This window comes from Vipera berus, assembly GCF_964194415.1.
Source record: "Vipera berus genome assembly, chromosome: 2".
Taxonomy (NCBI): Eukaryota; Metazoa; Chordata; class Lepidosauria; order Squamata; family Viperidae; genus Vipera; species Vipera berus.
The window spans coordinates 130,721,036-130,741,453 of NC_138203.1; the positions used below are offsets into that span (position 1 = coordinate 130,721,036).

The 20,418-nt window shown below is 44.2% G+C and overlaps 1 protein-coding gene across 3 annotated transcripts in view; it reads left to right on the forward strand.

The window, feature by feature from the left end:
- TNS2 (tensin 2) overlaps positions 1 to 20,418 on the forward strand; it is a 156,203-nt gene that overhangs the window by 116,957 nt on the left and 18,828 nt on the right. Inside the window, exons 16-19 of one of the 3 annotated variants that reach the window (XM_081321845.1) lie at positions 2,603 to 2,668; positions 5,118 to 5,234; positions 13,131 to 14,390; positions 17,326 to 17,473. In XM_081321845.1, the coding sequence (XP_081177971.1) occupies positions 2,603 to 2,668; positions 5,118 to 5,234; positions 13,131 to 14,390; positions 17,326 to 17,473 (1,591 nt within the window). The remainder of the gene's footprint in view (positions 1 to 2,602; positions 2,669 to 5,117; positions 5,235 to 13,130; positions 14,391 to 17,325; positions 17,474 to 20,418) is intronic. The other 2 variants (XM_081321846.1, XM_081321847.1) reach the window with 2 other exon arrangements.

A 20,418-nucleotide genomic window follows, 5' to 3' on the forward strand; every position in this document is an offset into this window, starting at 1 on the left:
ATGTACCACGTGACTAGAGTAAGGTAGGATTTAAGTTAGGATGAGGGGTGGGGGTGTAAGAGAATGGAAAGGGGAAACAGGTTAATGATGCAGGTTCCGTGGGAGGGAGATGACAAGCAATCTATCATTTAACAAATATAATATGTTAAGAAAAAGTACTGTGTTTGTTGAGACCTTTTGAGATTGCCCGAAACTGTAGTCATCTAAATGGTGCAAGGGTCCATAAGCGCAATTCCTGTTAGAGGGTTTGGGCCATTAAAGGAAAGCTGGCTACATTCACATTTGATGAATTCCCAGAAAGGGTGAAACTGCTCGTATGCTGCCTTCTGGTGGTGAGTACTTTTGATGTAGTGAATTCAGCAACCTCTTGTTCAATAGCGGTGCTAAAGTCTCTGTTTTTCCCAAAGAGTCACAGAGACCTTAAGTAAAATGTCCTAGGAAGTTGAAATGTTCTGATATTACTTTGTCCATATTTGAAGTCCTGATTTTCTACTGAAGTCTTTCAATTCTTTTGCACAATGTTTATTACATTTGAGAAAACCTTGTAGAGGCTATGTTACGTTATGTTGTGTCACATTACATTATGTTAGGATAGGATAGATTGTTAGGTTAGGTTAGGTTAGGTTTAGGCTATGTTACGCTATGCTACGCTACGCTACCTTGTTATGTTTGTATAGCCACCCATCTCATAAGAAAGTGACTGTCACTTGTGTATATACTTGTTGAGGTGTGTGGTGGTGCTATTGGTGTAAATGAGATGGAGGTATGGGGTAAAGTAGAAATCTGGGTTTGGAGCAGAGTCTTCTTCTCTATTAGCACCATGGTCCTATTGTTTCTTATTACTTGGAGAATCTACTTCGAGTTGTCTGTATTCAACTATGGGCTTGCCACCCAGCGTCTGAAAATGTGTGAGCTGTAAATTATTAATAATGCATTTGAGCAGTTTGAGTTATGAGCTGTGAGTGACAACTAGTGGTGTTATCTCTTTCTGCTTTAATGGGTCTGTCTTTTTAATAGGCACTCCCTGAGAATCAATTTGGCTCTTTTGATCAGTTTATTGATCTTGCTGAGTGGGCAGTTCAGTCTTCGGAAACTTGGCTCAGTTCCATCAATTAAGCCTTACTGAGTGATTCAGAACAAGCGTGGTTCTAGCCCAATCTAGGCTGTAGATGGTCACGTTTTCTGGGTAGAAATTGGAAGCATGTTAGGCTTGCATGGTGATTTGTAGGTTACAAATTTGTAGGTGGTAGTTATATGTCCATTGTGTATGACATCAAGGAGATGGACTTATTCTACAGATAGGTGGAAGATGAGGTTGATGGGGGCATGGAGGTCATCATGGTAGAACTTGATGAGAAATTCTTTGGGTCCAAAATGTGAAAAGGCCATCAGTAAATCTCAAATAAAGGAAGTATTTCAGGAGGCAAGACATGTTCTAGATCAGCTGCGAAGATATTGACATATGTGCTTATGGCTGCTCCACTCATTTGCAAGCTGTGCCACTCATTTGCATTGTCAAACATGAAGTAGTTATGGGTGAGTACAAAGTAACCCAGTCTTTCGCATGCTCTTTGGCATAGCGATGATGTCCCTGATGGCTTGAAGTCCATATTTGTTGGAGATGTTAAGTGTACCAATATACATGGTGGCTAAAATGAAGCTGACCATCCATGATGTCCAGTCTTCTTAGGAAATCTGTGGCATCTCTTATGCAGCTGGGAGTGCTGGTGGTATAAGGTCTGAACACAAAGTCCATGAAACCTGACGTTCCAGTTGTGATCTTTCTAGTGCTTGAAATAATTGGATGGCCTGGGTTACTAGGGTTGTGTATTTTGGCAAGTAGGTAGAAAATGCCTAATCAAGACTCTTGCAGTTTCTCCATGTAAATACAATGTTTGTTCTTGGGAAATGTTTCCTCAGATTGCATCATATTTCTGATATGTTGTTGTAAGAAGTCAGAAGTGAAGTTGATATAATGTGGTGTTGGAGATTTGCTTCTTGGTTTCCTTGACATAAGCCACCTTATTCTCACTGACAACTGCTGCTTTGTTATCTTGCTTGATTATTATGTCACTGATATTCTTGAGGTCTTGATGGCATCTGGTTCTGGACTGCTAGGATTGTTCTCTAAGGGGAATTTTTAATTGGTGGTAATGGCTTTAGCTTTTTGGCAGAAACATTCAGTTAGACATCTAGTTCAGGATTGCATCCATCTGGGGGCACTGATGCAGCTTTTAAAATACATCTGAAATTTGGTGTGATTTATAGTTGCATCTTATTCCAGGATGCAACTGTTTTCATGATGGTTGTGTTTTGTTTCTTCTCTTGAAAATATTCTTGAAGTCACAAGTGGCCAAAAAATGTTTCATGGTCCCCACAGTGTTTATATTTTGTGTGAGTTTAGTGTGTGTGTTTTTTTTGGATTTATCCTCTTATTAGACAAGTGCATTATGGATAGAAAAGTTCGTTGCATTTCTTATAATAAAGAATTATAAACTAAATTCATATGGAAATGGGACATGTAAGACAGGTGAACACTTTGGCTAAACACAGTTCAGGCCAACTGTACTGAACTATTTCTCTGTTTTTCTTCCCTCCATAGATGAAAGATTTCCTTTTGAAGCAAGCGTGGAATTTGTCTTCTCATCTAGTCCAGAGAAAATTAAAGGTGGGTGAACAGCAGTTAAAGAGCAATGGATGTAGTACAATGAAGAGCAGCCCTTTAAATCCTAAGAAGACAGAATTAGACCCAAGGCTCAATTAGACTCAGTTGACTCAATTAGACTCAAGACTCAATCTTTCTTGCAGTAAAGCAAGGTCAGACTTATGAGGAAAGCGGCCAACACCATAGAAATATGGGGTAAAAATGCAAATTTTTATTTTTATTTTTTATTTTAATTCCATTTATATCCCGCCCTTCTCCAAAGACTCAGGGCAGCTTACAAGCTTAGCAGTAGCCTTCATTCTATGTATATGCCTGCTTATTAGGGCTTTCACACACACCCCCAGCGGCATTATTACAAAGTCAGCTTAATTGCCCCCAACAATCTGGGTCCTCATTTTACCTACCTCGGAAGGATGGAAGGCTGAGTCAACCTTGAGCCTGGTGGGATGCGAACCTGCACTAATTGCAGGCAGCTGGTGTTACTTGAGGCATTAGCCCACTGCTCCACCAAGGATAAATATGATGGAGTCACGGAATTAATCAAAAACAGCACTCCAGATGGGAATTCTCTGTCTTCCTTTGGCCTGGAGCTCTTATAGCTGTAATCAAAACATCTGGAGGGCACCACTTTTGAGGAAGGTCAGCTGAGAGCAAGACCAGCCCACTGAATGCATCAGCAGCCATTTATCACAGCTCAGTAGAGACACGTTAAGCTTCTCTCTCTTGGTCTCCTGCCTGCAGTTCCAGAAATGCAGCTGCTGGCCTGGAAATTCTATTGATCTCTCTGTAAGTGCCTTGAGATCTATTTATTTTTGTAGGCATTTGTGAAATGCCTAACCTTTCCTTCAGGAGTTCAAGACTTGGCAGAGGAGATAAGCAGGCTTTCTGTTTGCTTAGAATCTTACCCTTATCGCAGCAGTAGTAGCTCCTTTGGCAGCAGACAGAGCATCAGCTGCCAGCCTAGGGCTCAGCAGCTTTTCCTGCTCTACGTTTTCTCAATTGATATTATGGTCAGGGTAAAATATATTGTGCGACTGGGACAAAGAATTGAGAAGACAGCAGGAAATGGAAAGAAGAGACAACCACAATCTAGAAGGTTTTGTTCTTGTGGAATGAAAAACAGTAAAATTCTATTTTTGGTTGACCTCTTTGGCTTAGCGTTTAAATTTTAATATCACAATGTTTACTCTTTCATTTCCTCCCCCAAAATAAACACAAGAATAGGACAGAGAGGCCTCAGGCAGACAAATAACTCATTTTCACTCTTATCCCCCTTCTGAAAGAGCACGTCTAATCTCATTCTTCAAATAACTCCAGCCATGAAAAGGAGGACACATTTTTCACTAGGCTTCTCCTGGTGATGTCCAGCTCAAGGAACTGGGTGATGAGGTTTCCTATGTCTGTTTTATGCCATCTTTTAAAAATAACGTTCTGAAGGCAATATAATTGTCGCATTGCAAAAGATCACTATGTCCTGCAAATCAAGAGGTTTTCATTTGAAGGTATTCAGCATAGCCTTAGTTCAGGGTATTTATATCTCTGTGTTTACTAGGAGAATTGTGAGAGTTATAGAATTTGTCTGCTTATTTTTGTCCCTGTGCATATCCATGAAAGATCAGCTACATATTCTCTGAAAAAGAGATAAAACAGGTCTGCAATGTAAGTAATTGGCCAGTTTTACGCAGATTTTCAACCTTGTCACCAGCAGAATATCTTGGTGTTTTGCAACCATTAAGTTACAGAGGAGAAACAGAGGTGTACCCTGGGAAACCACTTGAGTGAAGGCTTGGTGACATGCTCCCCCTGCCCCAAATTTTAGCTTGGTATCAGCAAGCAGGAGCAAAAGCACCCCCCAAAAATTTGGTTGTGTTTTACGTGGATCGACAATATGTTACAATGAGCAGCAAGATTCCCTCTGGGGCAATTAAAATGACAGCCATGAGAAAAAGTGGCTACAGTTGGCAGTCTAGTTTGATTGCTGGGCAAGTGGTAGACCTTTTGGAGAACTCATGCCGATGATGCCAGTCCCTAACACTTGAGTTTGGTGAGCCTGCCGAGAGCTACCTGCATCAGACAAAAAAAATTACCTGACTAGTCTTTCCACGCATATGTATAATGGTGATGCACACTAAACAATTTCCTTCTTGCCGTGAAAAATGGAATTACACTATTTAATTTAAGATGGCCATAGAGAAGTATTTGAGTTGTGGTGGCGCAGTGGTTAGAATGCATTACTGCGGGCGGCAGTTCGATTCTCATGGGCTCAAGGTTGACTCAGCCTTCCATCCTTGCGAGGTCGGTAAAATGAGGACCCAGATTGTTGGGAGGGAGGGCAATATGCTGACTGTAAACCGCTTAGAGAGGGCTGTAAAGCACTGTGAAGCGGTATATAAGTCTCAGTGCTATTGCTTGTTGATCTTCTTGGGGCAATCTTGTCTTTTTTTCCCCACAGGCCAAGAAACTTATAGAAACAATGCTGATGTTGCCGTGGATTACAGTATCTCTGATCCTATAGTCCGCTGGGACTCCTATGAGAACTTTAACCTGCACCATGAGGACAGCCTGGAAGGTATAAAAGGCCTGACCCCAGGGTACCCCATAGTGCTTAGAACTCCACGGCCAGATCACGTTGGCAAGGCTGCTGTTCTGCATCCGTGCAAGGGATTAAAAAGGGGCAGAATTTAGCATCTTACTCTGCTACAGACTTCAGACTGTACCATTACTATGAAAATAGTTTGTGAATGATTGCTTGGAGAGGGTGAATAGAGTGGGGCTTAACAGAGTCCTAGGTCTTGGGGTTTTTCCCCCCTGTTCTATAGTAGAGGCAGCAATTTATATTAAGGCATTGGATAGGTGTGTGTTTGCATCATGCAGTGATGCAAACTATGACCTATAGACTATCAATAGTCTGTAGAGGCTCACTGCAGCCTCCCTACATTTCCTGCCAGAGCCTGTTTGTCATCTTAGCCCCCGTCTGGTATTTCCTGCCAGTCAGCTGGCACACCAAAATGGATGAATGTCTGAAAGCCAAAAAAAAGAGTTCTGTTGAAAAGCATCCCTGACCAGAAGGTTTGGGCTATGAGTTGTTAACAGAGGGCCACGTAAGATAACTCAAGTGGTACATCAATAATTTGGAACTAATTTTGGGGGTCGGGGTTTTGTTTTTTTTACCAATTTTAATTTTAAAAAGTCTTTAAAACTGAAGAATATACAAATGCAACTCTAAAGGTGCTTTTCCCCCCAAAAGGCAACTAGACTTTCTTGGGGTTTTGTCTTTGAAAAGGTTTCACTTCTCCTCCAAGAAGCTTCTTCAGTTCTAGTCATTATATGAAGTGACTATAGGAACTCCTAGACAAAAAGATAAGGGGTGTATTTAAAAGACAGATCCCTACCATTTCTGAATGCTTATTTAATTGTCTGTAAAAAAGTTTGGGAAACATTGGGATAGCATGTACAAATTGCAGAGCTGAAAAAACTATTGGTACAGACTTTTGGTTACTGTGGCCCATAAATGTATGTTTGTTTATAGTAGTATTAAAATATTGGGAGGGGGTGTTCCCCCAAGGCCCTCTCACATGTCTACACAGTCAGAATTATTTGTCAGCTTATGTTGAAAAATAATACTATATAAAAATCCCATCAAACAATCTTGAGAAGCAGAGTTCCAATTTTAATCTTTAATACGCTTGTTCTTGTTGTTAGTTGCAAAGTCGTGTCCAACCCACCGCGACCCCATGGACAACATTCCTCCAGGCCTTCCTGTCCTCTACCATCTTCTGGAGTCCATTTAGGCTCACGCCTACTGCTTCAGGGACTCCATCCAGCCACCTCATTCTCTGTCGTCCCCTTCTTCTCTTGCCCTCAATCTTTCCCAGCATTAAGCTCTTCTCCAGTGAGTCCTTCCTTCTCATTAGGTGGCCGAAGTATTTGAATTTCAACTTCAGGATCTGGCCTTCTAAAGAGCAGTCAGGGTTGATCTCTTCTAAGACTGACCAGTTTGATCACCTTGCAGTCCAAGGGACTCGCAGGAGTCTTCTCCAGCACCATCGTTCAAAGGCCTCAATTCTTTGGCACTCAGCCTTGCTTATGGTCCAACTTTCACTGCCATACATTGCAGCTGGGAAGACCATAGCCTTGACTATACGCACTTTTGTTGGCAGGGTGATGTCTCTGCTTTTTAGCGTGCTGTCTAGATTTGCCATGGCTTTCCTCCCCAGGAGCAAACGTCTTTTAATTTCTTGGCTGCAGTCCCCATCTGCAGTGATTTTGGAGCCCAAGAAAATAAAATCTGTCACTACCTCCATTTCTTCCCCATCTATTTGCCAGGAATTGAGAGGGCCGGATGCCATGATCTTGGTTTTCTTAATGTTAAGTTTCAAGCCAACTTTTGCACTCTTCTTCTTCACCCGCAACAAGAGGCTCTTTAGTTCCTTTTCACTTTCTGCCAATAGAGTGATATCATCTGCATATCTTAGGTTGTTGATATTTCTCCCAGCAATCTTAATTCCAATTTTTGATTCATCTTGCCCTGCCTTTCTCATCATGTGCTCTGCATATAAGTTAAGCAGGCAGGTCGACAGTATACAGCCTTGCCAGACTCCTTTCCCAATTTTGAACCAATTAGTGGTTCCGTGTCCAGTTCTCACTGTTGCTTCTTGACCCACATATAAGTTTCTCAAGAGACAAATAAGATGGTCTGTCACTCCCATCTTTTTAAGAACTTGCCACAGTTTGTTGTGATCCACACAATCAAATGCTTTAGCATAATCAATGAAGCAGAAGTAGATGTTTTTCTGGAACTCTCTAGCTTTCTCCATGATCCAGCATATGTTGGCAATTTGATCTCTAGTTCCTCTGCCTCTTCGAAATCCTGCCTGTACTTCTGGTAGTTCTCGATCCACATACTGCTGGAGTCTAGCTTGTAGGATTTTAAGCATAACTTTACTAGCATGTGAAATGAGTGCAATGGTACGATTGTTTGAACATTCTTTGGCACTGCCTTTCTTTGGAACTGGAATGTAAACTGATCTTTTCCAATCCTGTGGCCACTGTTGAGTTTTCCAAATTTGCTGGCAAATTGAATGTAGCACTTTTACTGCATCGTCTTTTAAGATTTTGAATAGCTCAGCTTGAATACTGTCACCTCCACTAGCTTTGTTGTTGCTCACTTTCTTAAGGCCCACTTCACTTCACATTCTAAGATGTGTGGCTCGAGATCAGTGACCACCTCATCGTGGTTAGGGCCATTAAGCTCATTTTGTATAGTTCTTCTGTGTAATTTTTCCACCTCTTCTTAATCTCTTCTGCCTCTGTTAGCTCCCTGCCATTTTATTTTGGTCCTTTATCATGCCCATTTTTACATGAAATGTTCTCTTCATCTCTTCAATTTTCTTGAAGAGATCTCTGGTCCCCATATTCTATTCTTTTCTTCTATTTCTTTGCATTGTTCATTTAAGAAGGCATTCTTATCTCTTCTAGCTATTCTTTGGAATTCTGCATTCAATTGGGCATATCTTTCTTTTTCTCCCTTGCCTTTTGCTTCCCTCCTTTCCTCAGCTATTTGCAAAGCTTCCTCAGACAGCCACTTTGCTTTCTTGCATTTCTTTTTCTTTGGGATGGTTTTAGTTGCTACCTCTTGTACAATGTTGTGAACCTCTGTCCATAGTTCTTCAGGCACTCTGTCTATCAGATCTAATTCCTTAAATCTATTTGTCACCTCTACTGTATATCGTCAGGGATATGATTTAGTTCATACCTGAGTGGCCTAGTGCTTTTTCCTACTTTCTTCAGCTTAAGCCTAATTTTTGCAATGAGAAGCTCATGGTCTGAGCCACAGTCAGCTCCTGGTCTTGTTTTTACTGACTTTATAGAGCTTCTCCATCTTTGGCTGCAGAGCACATAGTCAATCTGATCTCTGTGTTGACCGTCTGGTGATGTCCGTGTGTAGAGCCGTCTCTTGGGTTGTTGGAAAAGAGTGTTTGCTATCACCATTGTATTCTCTTGACAAAATTCTATCAGCCTGTGCCCTGCTTCATTTTGTACTCCAAGGCCAAACTTGCCTGTTATTCCGCTTATCTTTTGGCTTCCTACTTTAGCATTCCAATCCCCCATGATGATAAGGACATCATTTTTTGGTGTTAATTCTATAAGGTGCTGTAGGGCTTCATAGAACCAGTCAATTTCCTCCTCTTCAGCATCGGTGGTTGGGGCATAGACTTGGACTACTGTCATTTTGGGGATTGTATCCCAGTATTGCTTTTCCTACTCTTTTATTGACTATGAAGGCTACTCCATTTCTTCTGAGGAATTCTTGCCCGCAGTAGTATACCTGATGGGCATCTGAATTAAATTCACCCATTCCTGTCCATTTTAGTTCGCTGATTCCTAAGATGTCGATGTTCAGTCTTGTCATCTCTTGTTTGACCACATCCAGCTTTCCTTGATTCATGGATCTTACATTCCAGGTTCCTATGGGGGAAAAATCTTTACAGCATCGGACTTTCCTTTCACCACCAGACACATCCACAGCTGAGCGTCCTTTCGGCTTTGGCCCAGTCGCTTCATTCTTTCTGGCGCTACTAGTACTAGCCCTCTGCTCTTCCCCAGTAGCATATTGGACACCTTCCGACCTGAGGGGCTCATCTTCCAGCGTCATATCGTTTTGCCTTTTGGTACTGTCCATAGGGTTTTCATGGCAAAGATACTGGAGTGGGTTGCCATTTCCTTCTCCAGTGGATCACGTTTTGTCAGAACTCTCTGCTATGACCTGTCCGTCTTGGTTGGCCCTGCACGGCATAGCTCATAGCTTCATTGAATAACGCAAGCCCCTTCACCGTGACAAGGCAGTAATCCACCAAGGGGCTTTAATACGTTAAATGTCGATAAATATAATTTGCGCCAACAAAAGCTTTTTTTGGGGAGGGGTCCTCCATAATTTTAAAAAGTTGGAAGGGTTCTTGAGAGAAAATAAGTTTTAAAAACACCAACTTAGAGGAGAGGCTGCACATGCATTCTGCTCTACCTTGAACCATGGGTGAAGTTGGTGCTTTGTTTTGCATTGGTGAAACGGCTTTAGGCCAGTAATTTTTTCCTGTGCCATAGCAAGTTTGTGCTGTGCCACAGCCCAATCATCACACAACAGAACGAAGCTGATCTCATTTCATTCTCTCTTGATTCATAAAGAGTTTGAGACCAGCTCATTCTGGACAGAGAGAGATGAATTCATCTCTTCCTGCGTACATGCGTATAAAAATTGGTGGCTTTTTTTCTCCTTTTTTCTTTTTTCTTTCTTTTTTTTTGGCTCCTGGGAGCTGTAATTCCACCAGCTGGCTTTTTCTCAGCCTATTCCCCCCCCTCCCCCGATTACAAGTTTCCTCCCAATGTCCAGTTAAAGTAAACTTGTTAAGGACTAAAACAAATAAAATGGCAATTTAATCGTTGTGGTGTGCTTGCGTCAGATCCCAGAAAAATTCCAACCGGATGGCCTCAAAACTTCCTCCTCCTTCCCAGCAAGAACTGATGTAGGGAGAAAGGAGCCGTGTTTCAGAATGTGATTATTGTAGCTAGAGAATGCCATGCATTTGGTGTGTGTGTGTGTGTGTGTGTGTGTGTAAATGGAGCCTAACGGTGACTTAGATTAATGAGAGGGGGCGATAAAGGCTTCGTAAGCCGTTTTTTTTTTAATGTAGCAAAGTAAACGCATCTCTGGATAAAAGCAGTAGTGGACTATTGCCCTCTGCTGGGCTAAAATATTTAAATTTAAGGAGTATTACAGGTAATCCTTGACTTACGACCACGATCGAGCCCAACGTTTCTGTTGCTAAGGGAGACGTTTGTTAAGGGAATTTTGCCCCATCTTACGACCTTCCTGGCCACAGTTGTGGAGGGAACCACTTCAGCTGTTAAATTAGTGACAGGGTTGTTAAGCGCATCTGGCTTCCCGATTGCCTTTGCTCGTCAGAAGATCGCAAAAGGGGATCTCTCCTGATCCCAGGGAGACCGCAACCACTGTGAATGTGAGTCAGGGGCCATATTTCCTGAATTTTGATCATGTGACCCTGAGGAAGCCGCAACGGTCATCATTGTGAAAAACAGATCATAGGTCCCTTTTTTCCCAATGCCGTTGTAACTTTGAGTGGTCACTAAATGAACTGTTGTAATTTGAGGAGTACCTGTATTGTGTTAGAGGGGAAATCTATTGGGAAATCCCTAGACTACTTACTGAAATAGATTGATTTGACTGCTGATTTAAAAACAAAAACGTTCTGTACCTAACAGCAATACCTGGGCGTTTCTCACTTTGTTGTTGTTGTTAGTTGCGAAGTCGTGTCCGACCCATCGCGACCCTATGGACAATGTTCCTCCAGGCCTTCCTGTCCTCTACCATCTTCTGGAGTCCTTTAGTAACTTTATGACTGTTTCTTGCATTTACGACCTTCGCAGGGTCTGTAAAGCAAAGAAAAGCTGAAGTAAGATCCTGGGCACAATTGCAATTTCATTTAGCAACTGTTTCACCTAATGACTGAGTCGCTAGTCATTCCAGTACAAGTAGTCCTTGACTTGAAAGCATTTGTTTAATGACCACTGGAAAAATGATTTATGGCCAGTCCTTGCACTTATGCAGTAAGTCCTTGCAGTATCTCCCACGGGTCTTATCAAAATTTGGGGGCCTGGTTATCAGCAGCCATTTCCAATAGTTGCGCCATCCCAGTGTCATGTGATCTGCGTTTGCAGCCTTCCCAGCTGACTTCTGGAATGTTTCAGACAAGCAAAACCAATGGAGGAAGTCAGATTTTTCTTAACACCTGTGTGATCCACAGCAATTACAGGGACTCGCTTAACAATTGTTGCAAAAAAAAAAGGTCCTAAAATCAGTGCGACTCACTTAACAACCACCTTGTTTAGCAGCGGAAATCCTGTTCCTAATTGTGGTGGCGTAGTGGTTAAGAGTGCAGTTTTGCAGGCTGACTCTGCCCACTGCCATCAGTTTGGTCCTGACAGGGCTCAAGGTTGACTCAGCCTTCCATCCTTCTGAGGTTAGTAAAAGGAGGACCCAGATTGTTGGGGTCAATAGGCTGAGTTTTTAAACCACTTAAAGAGGGCTGTAAAGCACTATAAAGCGGTACTGTATATAAGTCTTTGCCATAAGCTGGGGACTAACTGTGTATGAATTTATTTATATTATACATTTATTTCTTGTCTTATAATCCACCCCCCTCCAGTAAACAACAAAATTGAACTAGATTAGATATTGTTCCAACTAGTCAAAACATTGATCATTTTCACACTTTGCATAATTCCAGCATAATTGTTTGCAAGTAGTGGACTGCATGGATTGTCATTCTTGTCATTCTTCTTGGTTCCTCCTGCTAGCAGAAATGGAAAACCTATCACAAAAATTGTTCTCATGGTTTATTTACTGGGCATCCTTTCTTGCTGGTTTCAAAGGAGCTAGGGATCAGAAGCCAAGAACAAACATGGCTTCTGATCCTGACCTATTTGGAAAAAAGGTCAGAACCATCAAAATGGAAGTTTAGAGCAGGTCCCCAACCCCCGGGGTTCGGCATGCCAGAAACCGGGCCGCACAAACAAGCAAAGCCCCATCCGTGGGATGCAGGCAGTACATGAAACCATGCCCCCTCCGGTCCACGGAAAAACCTCTCTCCACAGAACTGGTCCTTGGTGCTAATAATAATAATAATAATAATAATAATAATAATAATAATAATAATAATAATAATAATAATAATAATAATAATAATAATAATAATAATTAATGACGAAGAAGAAGAAGAAGAAGAAGAAGAAGAAGAAGAAGAAGAAGAAGAAGAAGAAGAAGAAGAAGAAGAAGAAGAAGAAGAAGAAGTAGTTGGAAGGGACCTTGGAGGTCATCTAGTCCAACCCCCTGCTCAGGCAGGAGACCCTATACCATTTCAGACAAATGGCTGTCCAGTCTCTTCTTAAAAACTTCCAGTGTTGGAGCATTCAGAGCTTCTGGAGGCAGGTTGTTCCACTGGTTAACTGTTCTAACTGTCAGGAAGTTTCTCCTTAGTTCTAGGTTGCTTCTCTCCTTGACTAGTTTCCATCCGTTGCTTCTTGTCCTGCCTTCAGGCGCTTTGGAGAATAGCTTGACTCCCTCTTCTTTGTGGCAGCCCCTGAGAGATTGGAACACTGCTATCATGTCCCCGCTGGTCCTTCTCTTCGTTAAACTAGACATACCCAATTCCAGCCTCCAGTCCCCCGATTATCTTTGTTGCTCTTCTCTGTACTCTTTCTAGAGTCTCAACATTTGGGGGGGGGAACCTTTGGTTTAGAGGATGGTTTTCGCCGTAAATATTCCAAGCGTAAACATCTAAACCTTTGAATTTATGAGCTGCTCAGTGTGGAAGTTCCAGACCACATGTAGGCAGTAAATGTTTAGTTCTCCTCCAACCCTCTGACCTGGTTCCTCGCTTTTCCTTTGCAGATGTCTTACACACACGGGGGCCTCTGGACGGAAGCCTGTATGCCCGGGTCAAGAAGAAAAGTGAGCTGAGTCACCTCTCCTCTAGTAATGGCAGTCCGGGAAGCCTAGAGTCTCCTCCACAGCAGGGTGGGCGTCTCCTGTCCATCAGCAGTGATTCAGGACACTCTTCTATGTTAACGGAGAAGGCAGAAGACAACACGCCGCCCTCCAGGCCTCAGCCCACACCAGCGGAGAAGGAAGAGTTGGATCGGCTCTTGGGAGGATTTGGCGTCCAGCCTCAGCAGCCAAGCGAAGGCTCTTGCTCTCATTCAGTTTCCCCTTCTGCAACTAAAGAGAGGGAAACAGCCATCTTAGAGGATGAACTCTCCGACATAGGCCAACCAGGCAGCTCTTTCTCCTATCAGCCTCAGCGTTCTGGCCTGGCACGCCATTGTTCTTGTCGTCTGGATTACTGTTCCCACAGTCCCGAGAGACCTCGCAATTTGTCCTATTATAGGCCGGAAAGTGTTTTGGAACGGCGGCAGCCCATCCATAACGGGGGGCACTTGCATCTGCATTCTGAGGGGTATGAGGAGAAACGACGTGTCTTTCGTTCTCTTTCAGAGGGCCTACAGCCCCACGCCTACCCTTATGGCCACGAGCTGCTGCCTCCTCACAGTCCTGGCCGGCGGGAGCACAATGAGCTGCTTATCTTGGAGGACCAGCCTACATTTTTATGCCCGTGCCAAGATTGCCAAGAAACAGCACGGGAAGAATCAAGACTGCCCGTGGCTTCCTTCTACAACTTACACCTGGATCAGGAGCCGGACTTCTGGGGGCTAGACAGGCCGCCTTTGCTTCATCATCCCTTGCACCGGAGTGGGCAGCCAATGCCCATTCTAATGCCAACTGGCTATGGGCACCATCCCATGTCCCACGGGCAGCATCATCAGGCTTTTAACTTTGAGCCCAATGTGATGGCCGCTCATTTAGGCCACGGGTATCCAGCCCACCAGAGGCCCAAAGTAACCGAAGATAACGGAGAGGCATTTGCTTATCCTCGCTATAGCTCAGCCTATCATCCAGTTCCACCATATACCTGTGGCAGAGCCCCAGTGAAGCCCTGCCTTTCCCCCTACACCTCGGGGTACTTGGGGTCTCCTCACTCGGGCTCCATTTCTCCAGCCAGCCCGCCGTATCCACCGTCCCGGAAGCACGGATATGAACTCCCGGAGGGCAACGATGGATACTTACTGCCACCATCCACAGAACAATCATGTGGTGAGTGACAGGAGTAAAGTTGTTCCTTCTCCAAGCCAGGAGAAAGAGACAAGACAAGACAAGAGGGGATCCTTTTTCTGACATGATCAGTAATAATATTTTTTAAAAAAAACAATAGAAAAAAGGGCCAGTAATAGTATAATTTGGGACTAGAAAAAGAGCATTGGAAAAAAGCAGCAGGACCAGTCCTTAGTATAGACCAGGGGTAGGCAACCTTGGCTCTTTTATGACTCGTGGACTTCAACTCCCAGAATTCCTGAGCCAGCATGGCTTAGCATGGAAACTCTCCATTTCTCCTCAGCATGGCTGGCTCAGGAATTCTGGGAGTTGAAGTCCACGAGTCATAAAAGAGCCAAGGTTGCCTACCCTTATAGACAGTCCTTGGCTTACGACTGTAATGGGGCCGGCCCGTCATGGTTGTAAGTCATGACATTTGTAAAACAGGTCAGTCACATGATCGATCAATTTTATGATCTTTTTTGGGTGATTGTTAAGCTAATACAACAATCGTAAAGTGGCCACCATGGACATTAAGTGACTGCCACGATTGTTAAGCAAGCCAGCGGTTTGCTGTGGGCGCAGTTTTGCTGAAAACTGGAAGCAAAGGCTGTTGTTGTTGTTAGTTGCGAAGTCGTGTCCGACCCATCGCGACCCTATGGACAATGTTCCTCCAGGCCTTCCTGTCCTCTACCATCTTCTGGAGTCCATTTAAGCTCACGCCTACTGCTTCAGTGACTCCATCCAGCCACCTCATTCTCTGTCGTCCCCTTCTTCTATTGCCCTCAATCTTTCCCAGCATTAGGCTCTTCTCCAGTGAGTCCTTCCTTCTCATTAGGTGGCCAAAGTATTTGAGCAAAACTAGCAAAGGCTAGTTTTCAACAAAATCCTGGTAACTGCAAGATGTTGCAAACAGCCATAAATAATGGCTATGTTGTTGTGGAGGCGGGGGGGGGGCGGAGGGGCAATCATTGGAACTTCAAATTTGGGTTATAAGTGGTCCTAAGTCTAGACTGGTCGCTAAGCATTCGGTTGCAAGTCAAGGTCACTCAGGCTGAGGTCATGTAAGTCAAGGTCATTCAGTTGTAAGTCAAGGTGACCAGGCTGAGAAAGAGCCCTTAGTGTTCTCGGACCTTGGTTGTTTTCTTGCAAACATTTCATTACATATCATCAGTAGGAGGGAGAGCGGGATCTGCTTGTCCTTCCAGTCTCGGTGGTGTTTCAGCTTCCTCCTTGCTGGTTTCTTGATTATAATACTGCTTCTTTCCTATATTTCAGCGAACCTTGAACTGGACAGACCCCCCAGTGAATTTCCCTGCTCCTGGCCCTAAGCCAGTGATGGCGAACCTTTTAGAGACCGAGTGCCCAAACTGCAACCTAAAAACCCACTTATGTATTGTTGGATGCCGGGTGGGCGTGGCCCATTGGGTGGGTGTGGCTGCAGTGGTAAGGGCAGACTGGGTGGGACTAAAAAGGTTCAACCAATCAATTCCAACTTTGCGAGATCTTTTTTTTCCCCCACGAGAAGTTGAAATTGATTGATTGAACCTTTTTTTTTTTTTTTTGCACACGGCGGCCGAGGCCTGAAGCGAAAAGGTTTTATAAAACCCAGCTGAAGGCCTAGGACTGGGGCGACGGCGCGCATGCCCACAGAGAGGGCTCTGCGTGCCACCAGGGCCCTAAGCAATACAATAAAACCAGATCATTCTGTGCAGGCTTGTTTTATTTACATGAACCCATTGGCAGCAAAACTGAGCTTTTCTCAGCACAGATTTTGAAGGAATAAATGTAATCTTTTTCTTTTTTTTAATATTTACCCCAAACATTTACCTTTTTTTTGAGTATTACTCTGCTAACGCTATGTGCGTTGCTACTACTACATTACCATAAGCTGATGCATAACATCCGTTAAAAGTAATCCAGTGTAATGTATTCGGAGAATTCTGTTCGGAGATTTGGGGTCTTCACTTCAAAAAACTTCAATTCCTAGGATCCTCTGAGGGGCTAGGCATAACCTGCTAAGCTGGTATTTTTGATCTGTATCTCATTTATAGCCTACTTTCCTTCAAAAATAGGAGCTCAAGGAAACATCTACCAACTCACCTCTTCCTTTCTCTTTTATCTTCTTAGCAGTCACTGAGGTAGATTCTGTTGAATAGGACCAGACAGTCCAAAGTCACCCAATTAGTTTCATAGTCGAGTGAGGATTTGCACTTGGGTTTTCCCCAATCCATCATCACAATCCATTGTGAAGAGGGCCTTAGTACGAGCGGAGGAGGCCGCAAAGGTGCAGGCAGACAAGAAAAGGACACCCCAAAAACCTTTTTGGGTGGAGGACATGGTATATTTATCAACCATGTACCTCCGCTTGTGGTTGCCATGCAAAAAGCTGGGACCGAAATACCTAGGGCCATTCCGGATCACAAAGATCATCAACCCAGTAGCCGTTCGGCTATAGCTACCCCGGTTCCTGGGGAAGATACCTCCAGTCTTCCATTCCAGCCTGCTGAAATCGGTAGAGGGGACCCCCTTGAGGCCTCTCTCTCTCTCTCTCTCTCTCTCTCTCTCTCTCTCTCTCCCTCCCTCCCTCCCTCCCTCCCTCCCTCCCTCTCTCTCTCTCCTTTTTTTTTTTTAATGCGGAGTGTCCCAAACTAGCTGTCTGGCTTTGCTGTTCGTTAGGGTTTTTCCTTGGGAAGTAGAAGAATTGAGGAACGGTAGTTTTCCAAGAGGAACAGTAGTTTTCCAGACGGAGCTTTTAGCAGCCACTGTTGATCTATTTTGGGAATAACTCAGCGACATTGAGAAAGTCCAGACATTCTCCAGCCTGGCGTTAAAGGCACGCTTGGTGCAAAGCCCCAGAATCGGGACTGAGTTCCTATGAAGTTATTTGTCTCTTTCCTGACTGTCTTGTGCATCTCTTCGTTTCCTTTTCCCTCAGAGCTTCAAGACTGCAGGGAGGGCATCCCCTGGCAAGACCTGCCCACCTCGTTACAACATCATCGGCAGGAGGTCCGAGCTGCTTGTACGGATGAGCCTACCTCTCCCATGCCTGTGCACACCAGCAGTCCTGTATTCAACAACAACAGGTATCTTCACGTCTGAGTGCACTGAGCCTTCCTAGACATTTGTTATCTATAGTGACACAAGTTAGAGTCAGAACTAGCACGACTCTGAGTTTATGCTTGAATCTGTGCTTGCAATGCGGTGCTATTCTGGCAAATCAGTTCCTTGGAGCTCGTAAGGCTTCCTTGGGGGACAGGACAATAATACTCCTTGAACTATGGTCCGAGGTAGAGATTTCCTACAACACACAACCAGATTAAATATTGGCTGTGGATAGCCAAGAAAAGAAACAAATGGATCAACGGCAAGTTAACCCAGAGTTCTCACTTGAAGTGCAAAGGCCTGGTCTCAGACTGTTACATTTTGAACATATTATCTAAAGACCTAGCTCAGTGATGGCGAACCTTTTAGAGACCGAGTGCCCAAACCACAACCCAAAACCCACTTATTTATTGCAAAGTGCCAGGGGCGCATCAGCATTGTGGTGCCTTGGGGGAGGGGCAGGGAGGCGCTTCTAAGTGCCGCCTCTGGCATGCAAAAACCAGGGGTGCAAAAATGGGCCACCGTGCTGCAAGGCTCTGATACAAGGTGCTGCACCACACAAGAACGGGGCAGGGCTAGTGAGTATCATGCAGGCACTAACCCTGCCCCATTTGCAGCACGTGCATGCTTGTGGCCCTGTGCACACACGCATGCAAAATGCTTCCCCCTCCCTTTTCTTCCAGTCCACCAATTGACAATGGTTGGTGACCTCTGCTCTACCACCTCTACTTGAGCTTGCTGGTTGGCCGCTTCACCTTTGTGCTGGATGGGGCTCCTGCTCTGGGTGGCGGTGGCGGCCTGATGGACCTGCTGCTGCCAGCAGTGGTGCGCGTGCCAACAGAGAGGGCTCTGAGTGCCGCCTCTGGCACGCCTGCCATAGGTTGGCCACCACTGACCTAGCTCTTTTGAGAAATCTGTAATACTGGGAAAGGTAGAGCTGAAGAGATGAGGACAACCAGCCACAAAGGAGAGGAATTCAATTACAGTAGCAATAGGTTGCATCATACTCACGTCAAAAGCACCAAGGTGCTTCTGGGTTGAAAGGATTCGCCGGTGACATCACTGTTGCCTGGGAGATGCCCCCTTAGGGGCTCCTTTCAAGAGCTGGAGTGAAGGACAGCAGCTCATCCCACCCCACAGCACCACATGGGTCTTAAAGGCGGGCTTGCTAACCTCCAACCCAGCATCCTAACCACATGAGCCACGGCGCTCCAGTAGCAATAGGTGTGTTATTGGAAGACTTGAAGGACCAAACTGGGGACAGATCATCCTGAAGTATGTTTCTCTAGATGGCCACTAGAAATTGACACTGACTTGACAGTATGGTTCATAATTAATCTGAGACAACGCTGTCAAGGCTAGTAGCCACAAATAGGTTTGTGATGTTTTCCCAGTCTTAATGCCTTTCAGATGGCTGGATGAACTCACCATGTTCCCTAATTACTGCTGCCATGGCAGTATTCCTGGTATCCTAGGAATTAAAGCCACCCAGGTGGAATATGTTGCAGAAGGCGGCTTGTCAGTTGGTGCTGTAATAGTATGTGGGAATGGCCTTGGGAGACAAGGGGAAGAGCCTTGGTGGCGCAGTGGGCTAATGCCTCCTTAAGTAACACCAGCTGCCTGCAATTAGTGCAGGTTCGCATCCCACCAGGCTCAAGGTTGACTCAGCCTTCCATCCTTCCGAGGTAGGTAAAATGAGGACCCAGATTGTTGGGGGCAATTAAGCTGACTTTGTAATAATGCTGCTTGGGGCCCCCCCCGAAAGCCCTAATAAGCAGGCATATACATAGAATGAAGGCTACTGCTAAGCTTGTAAGCCGCCCTGAGTCTTCGGAGAAGGGCGAGATATAAATGGAATTAAAATAAAAAAATAATAAAATAAATACTGCCTAGGCCTAGGGAATCTAGAAAGGAACCTCTCTAATTGGACAGGTGATAGAAAAGAGACAGCAGGAGACATGATTTCAGACTTGCAGGACGGATGCCAGACTCCCAAATAGACCAGAAAGGAAATGCAACATGAACTAATTTTACTTTATTTGAAGGCTACTATCAACTATCTGACTAGCGATCTCAAAATCAAGGAATCTTCAAGGCTTTGAAATGCCATAAAAGATAAAACTTTATTGAATACACATCTCAAAACTGAAGAAGCAAAACCAGCTCTGGTTTTCCCATGCAAAAATCTGCCTAGTTAACAATAGCGTCCCATAACCCCCACCCATTAAGTGTTCACATTGCCCAATCATACTTCTTTGATTTGTTATGAGAACGGTCCACTTCTCTGTCAGACATCTGCGTTAGTGACCTTGGCTCTCATGGTCCGTGGACAGCTTCTTAGATTCCCGTTTCCTTCTCATGCTTCTTACCCCTCCCCCCTGTTTCTGTGGCAAGTTGAGTAGTGATAGAAGTTAGCAGGCATCTTAGCAATTCAGCCTTGACAGCTACATTAACAGAATCTTACAATGATAATTGTTTCAGTCAAATGTATTTGATGTAAACGAGTGGAACAGCTTGCCTCCAGACGTTGTGGGTACTCCATTATGGAGGTTTTTAAGAAGAGACTGGACAGCCATTTGTCTGAAATGGTATATAGAGGATCCTTCTTGGGTGGAGGTTGGACTGGTGAACCTGCAGCATCCCTTCCAACTCTATTATTCTGTTCTGTTATTCTTCCTATGATCAAGTGTATCCATCCCATCAAGCCCCCCAAAAAGTCCAGAATGACCTCCAAGGTCCCTTCCTAACACTATGTTCTATGTTCTAAATTAAAGTGGACCCCTCCCCCATCCCATAACATCTACATACTTCTGTATTTGCAGAACTTGCCAAGAAATCAAAGCTCTCTCTTTTGCTTGTAAACCTTGACTGAGAATACATAACCCACCTTGATTATGACATGGCTGAAGGATATTAAGAAATAATT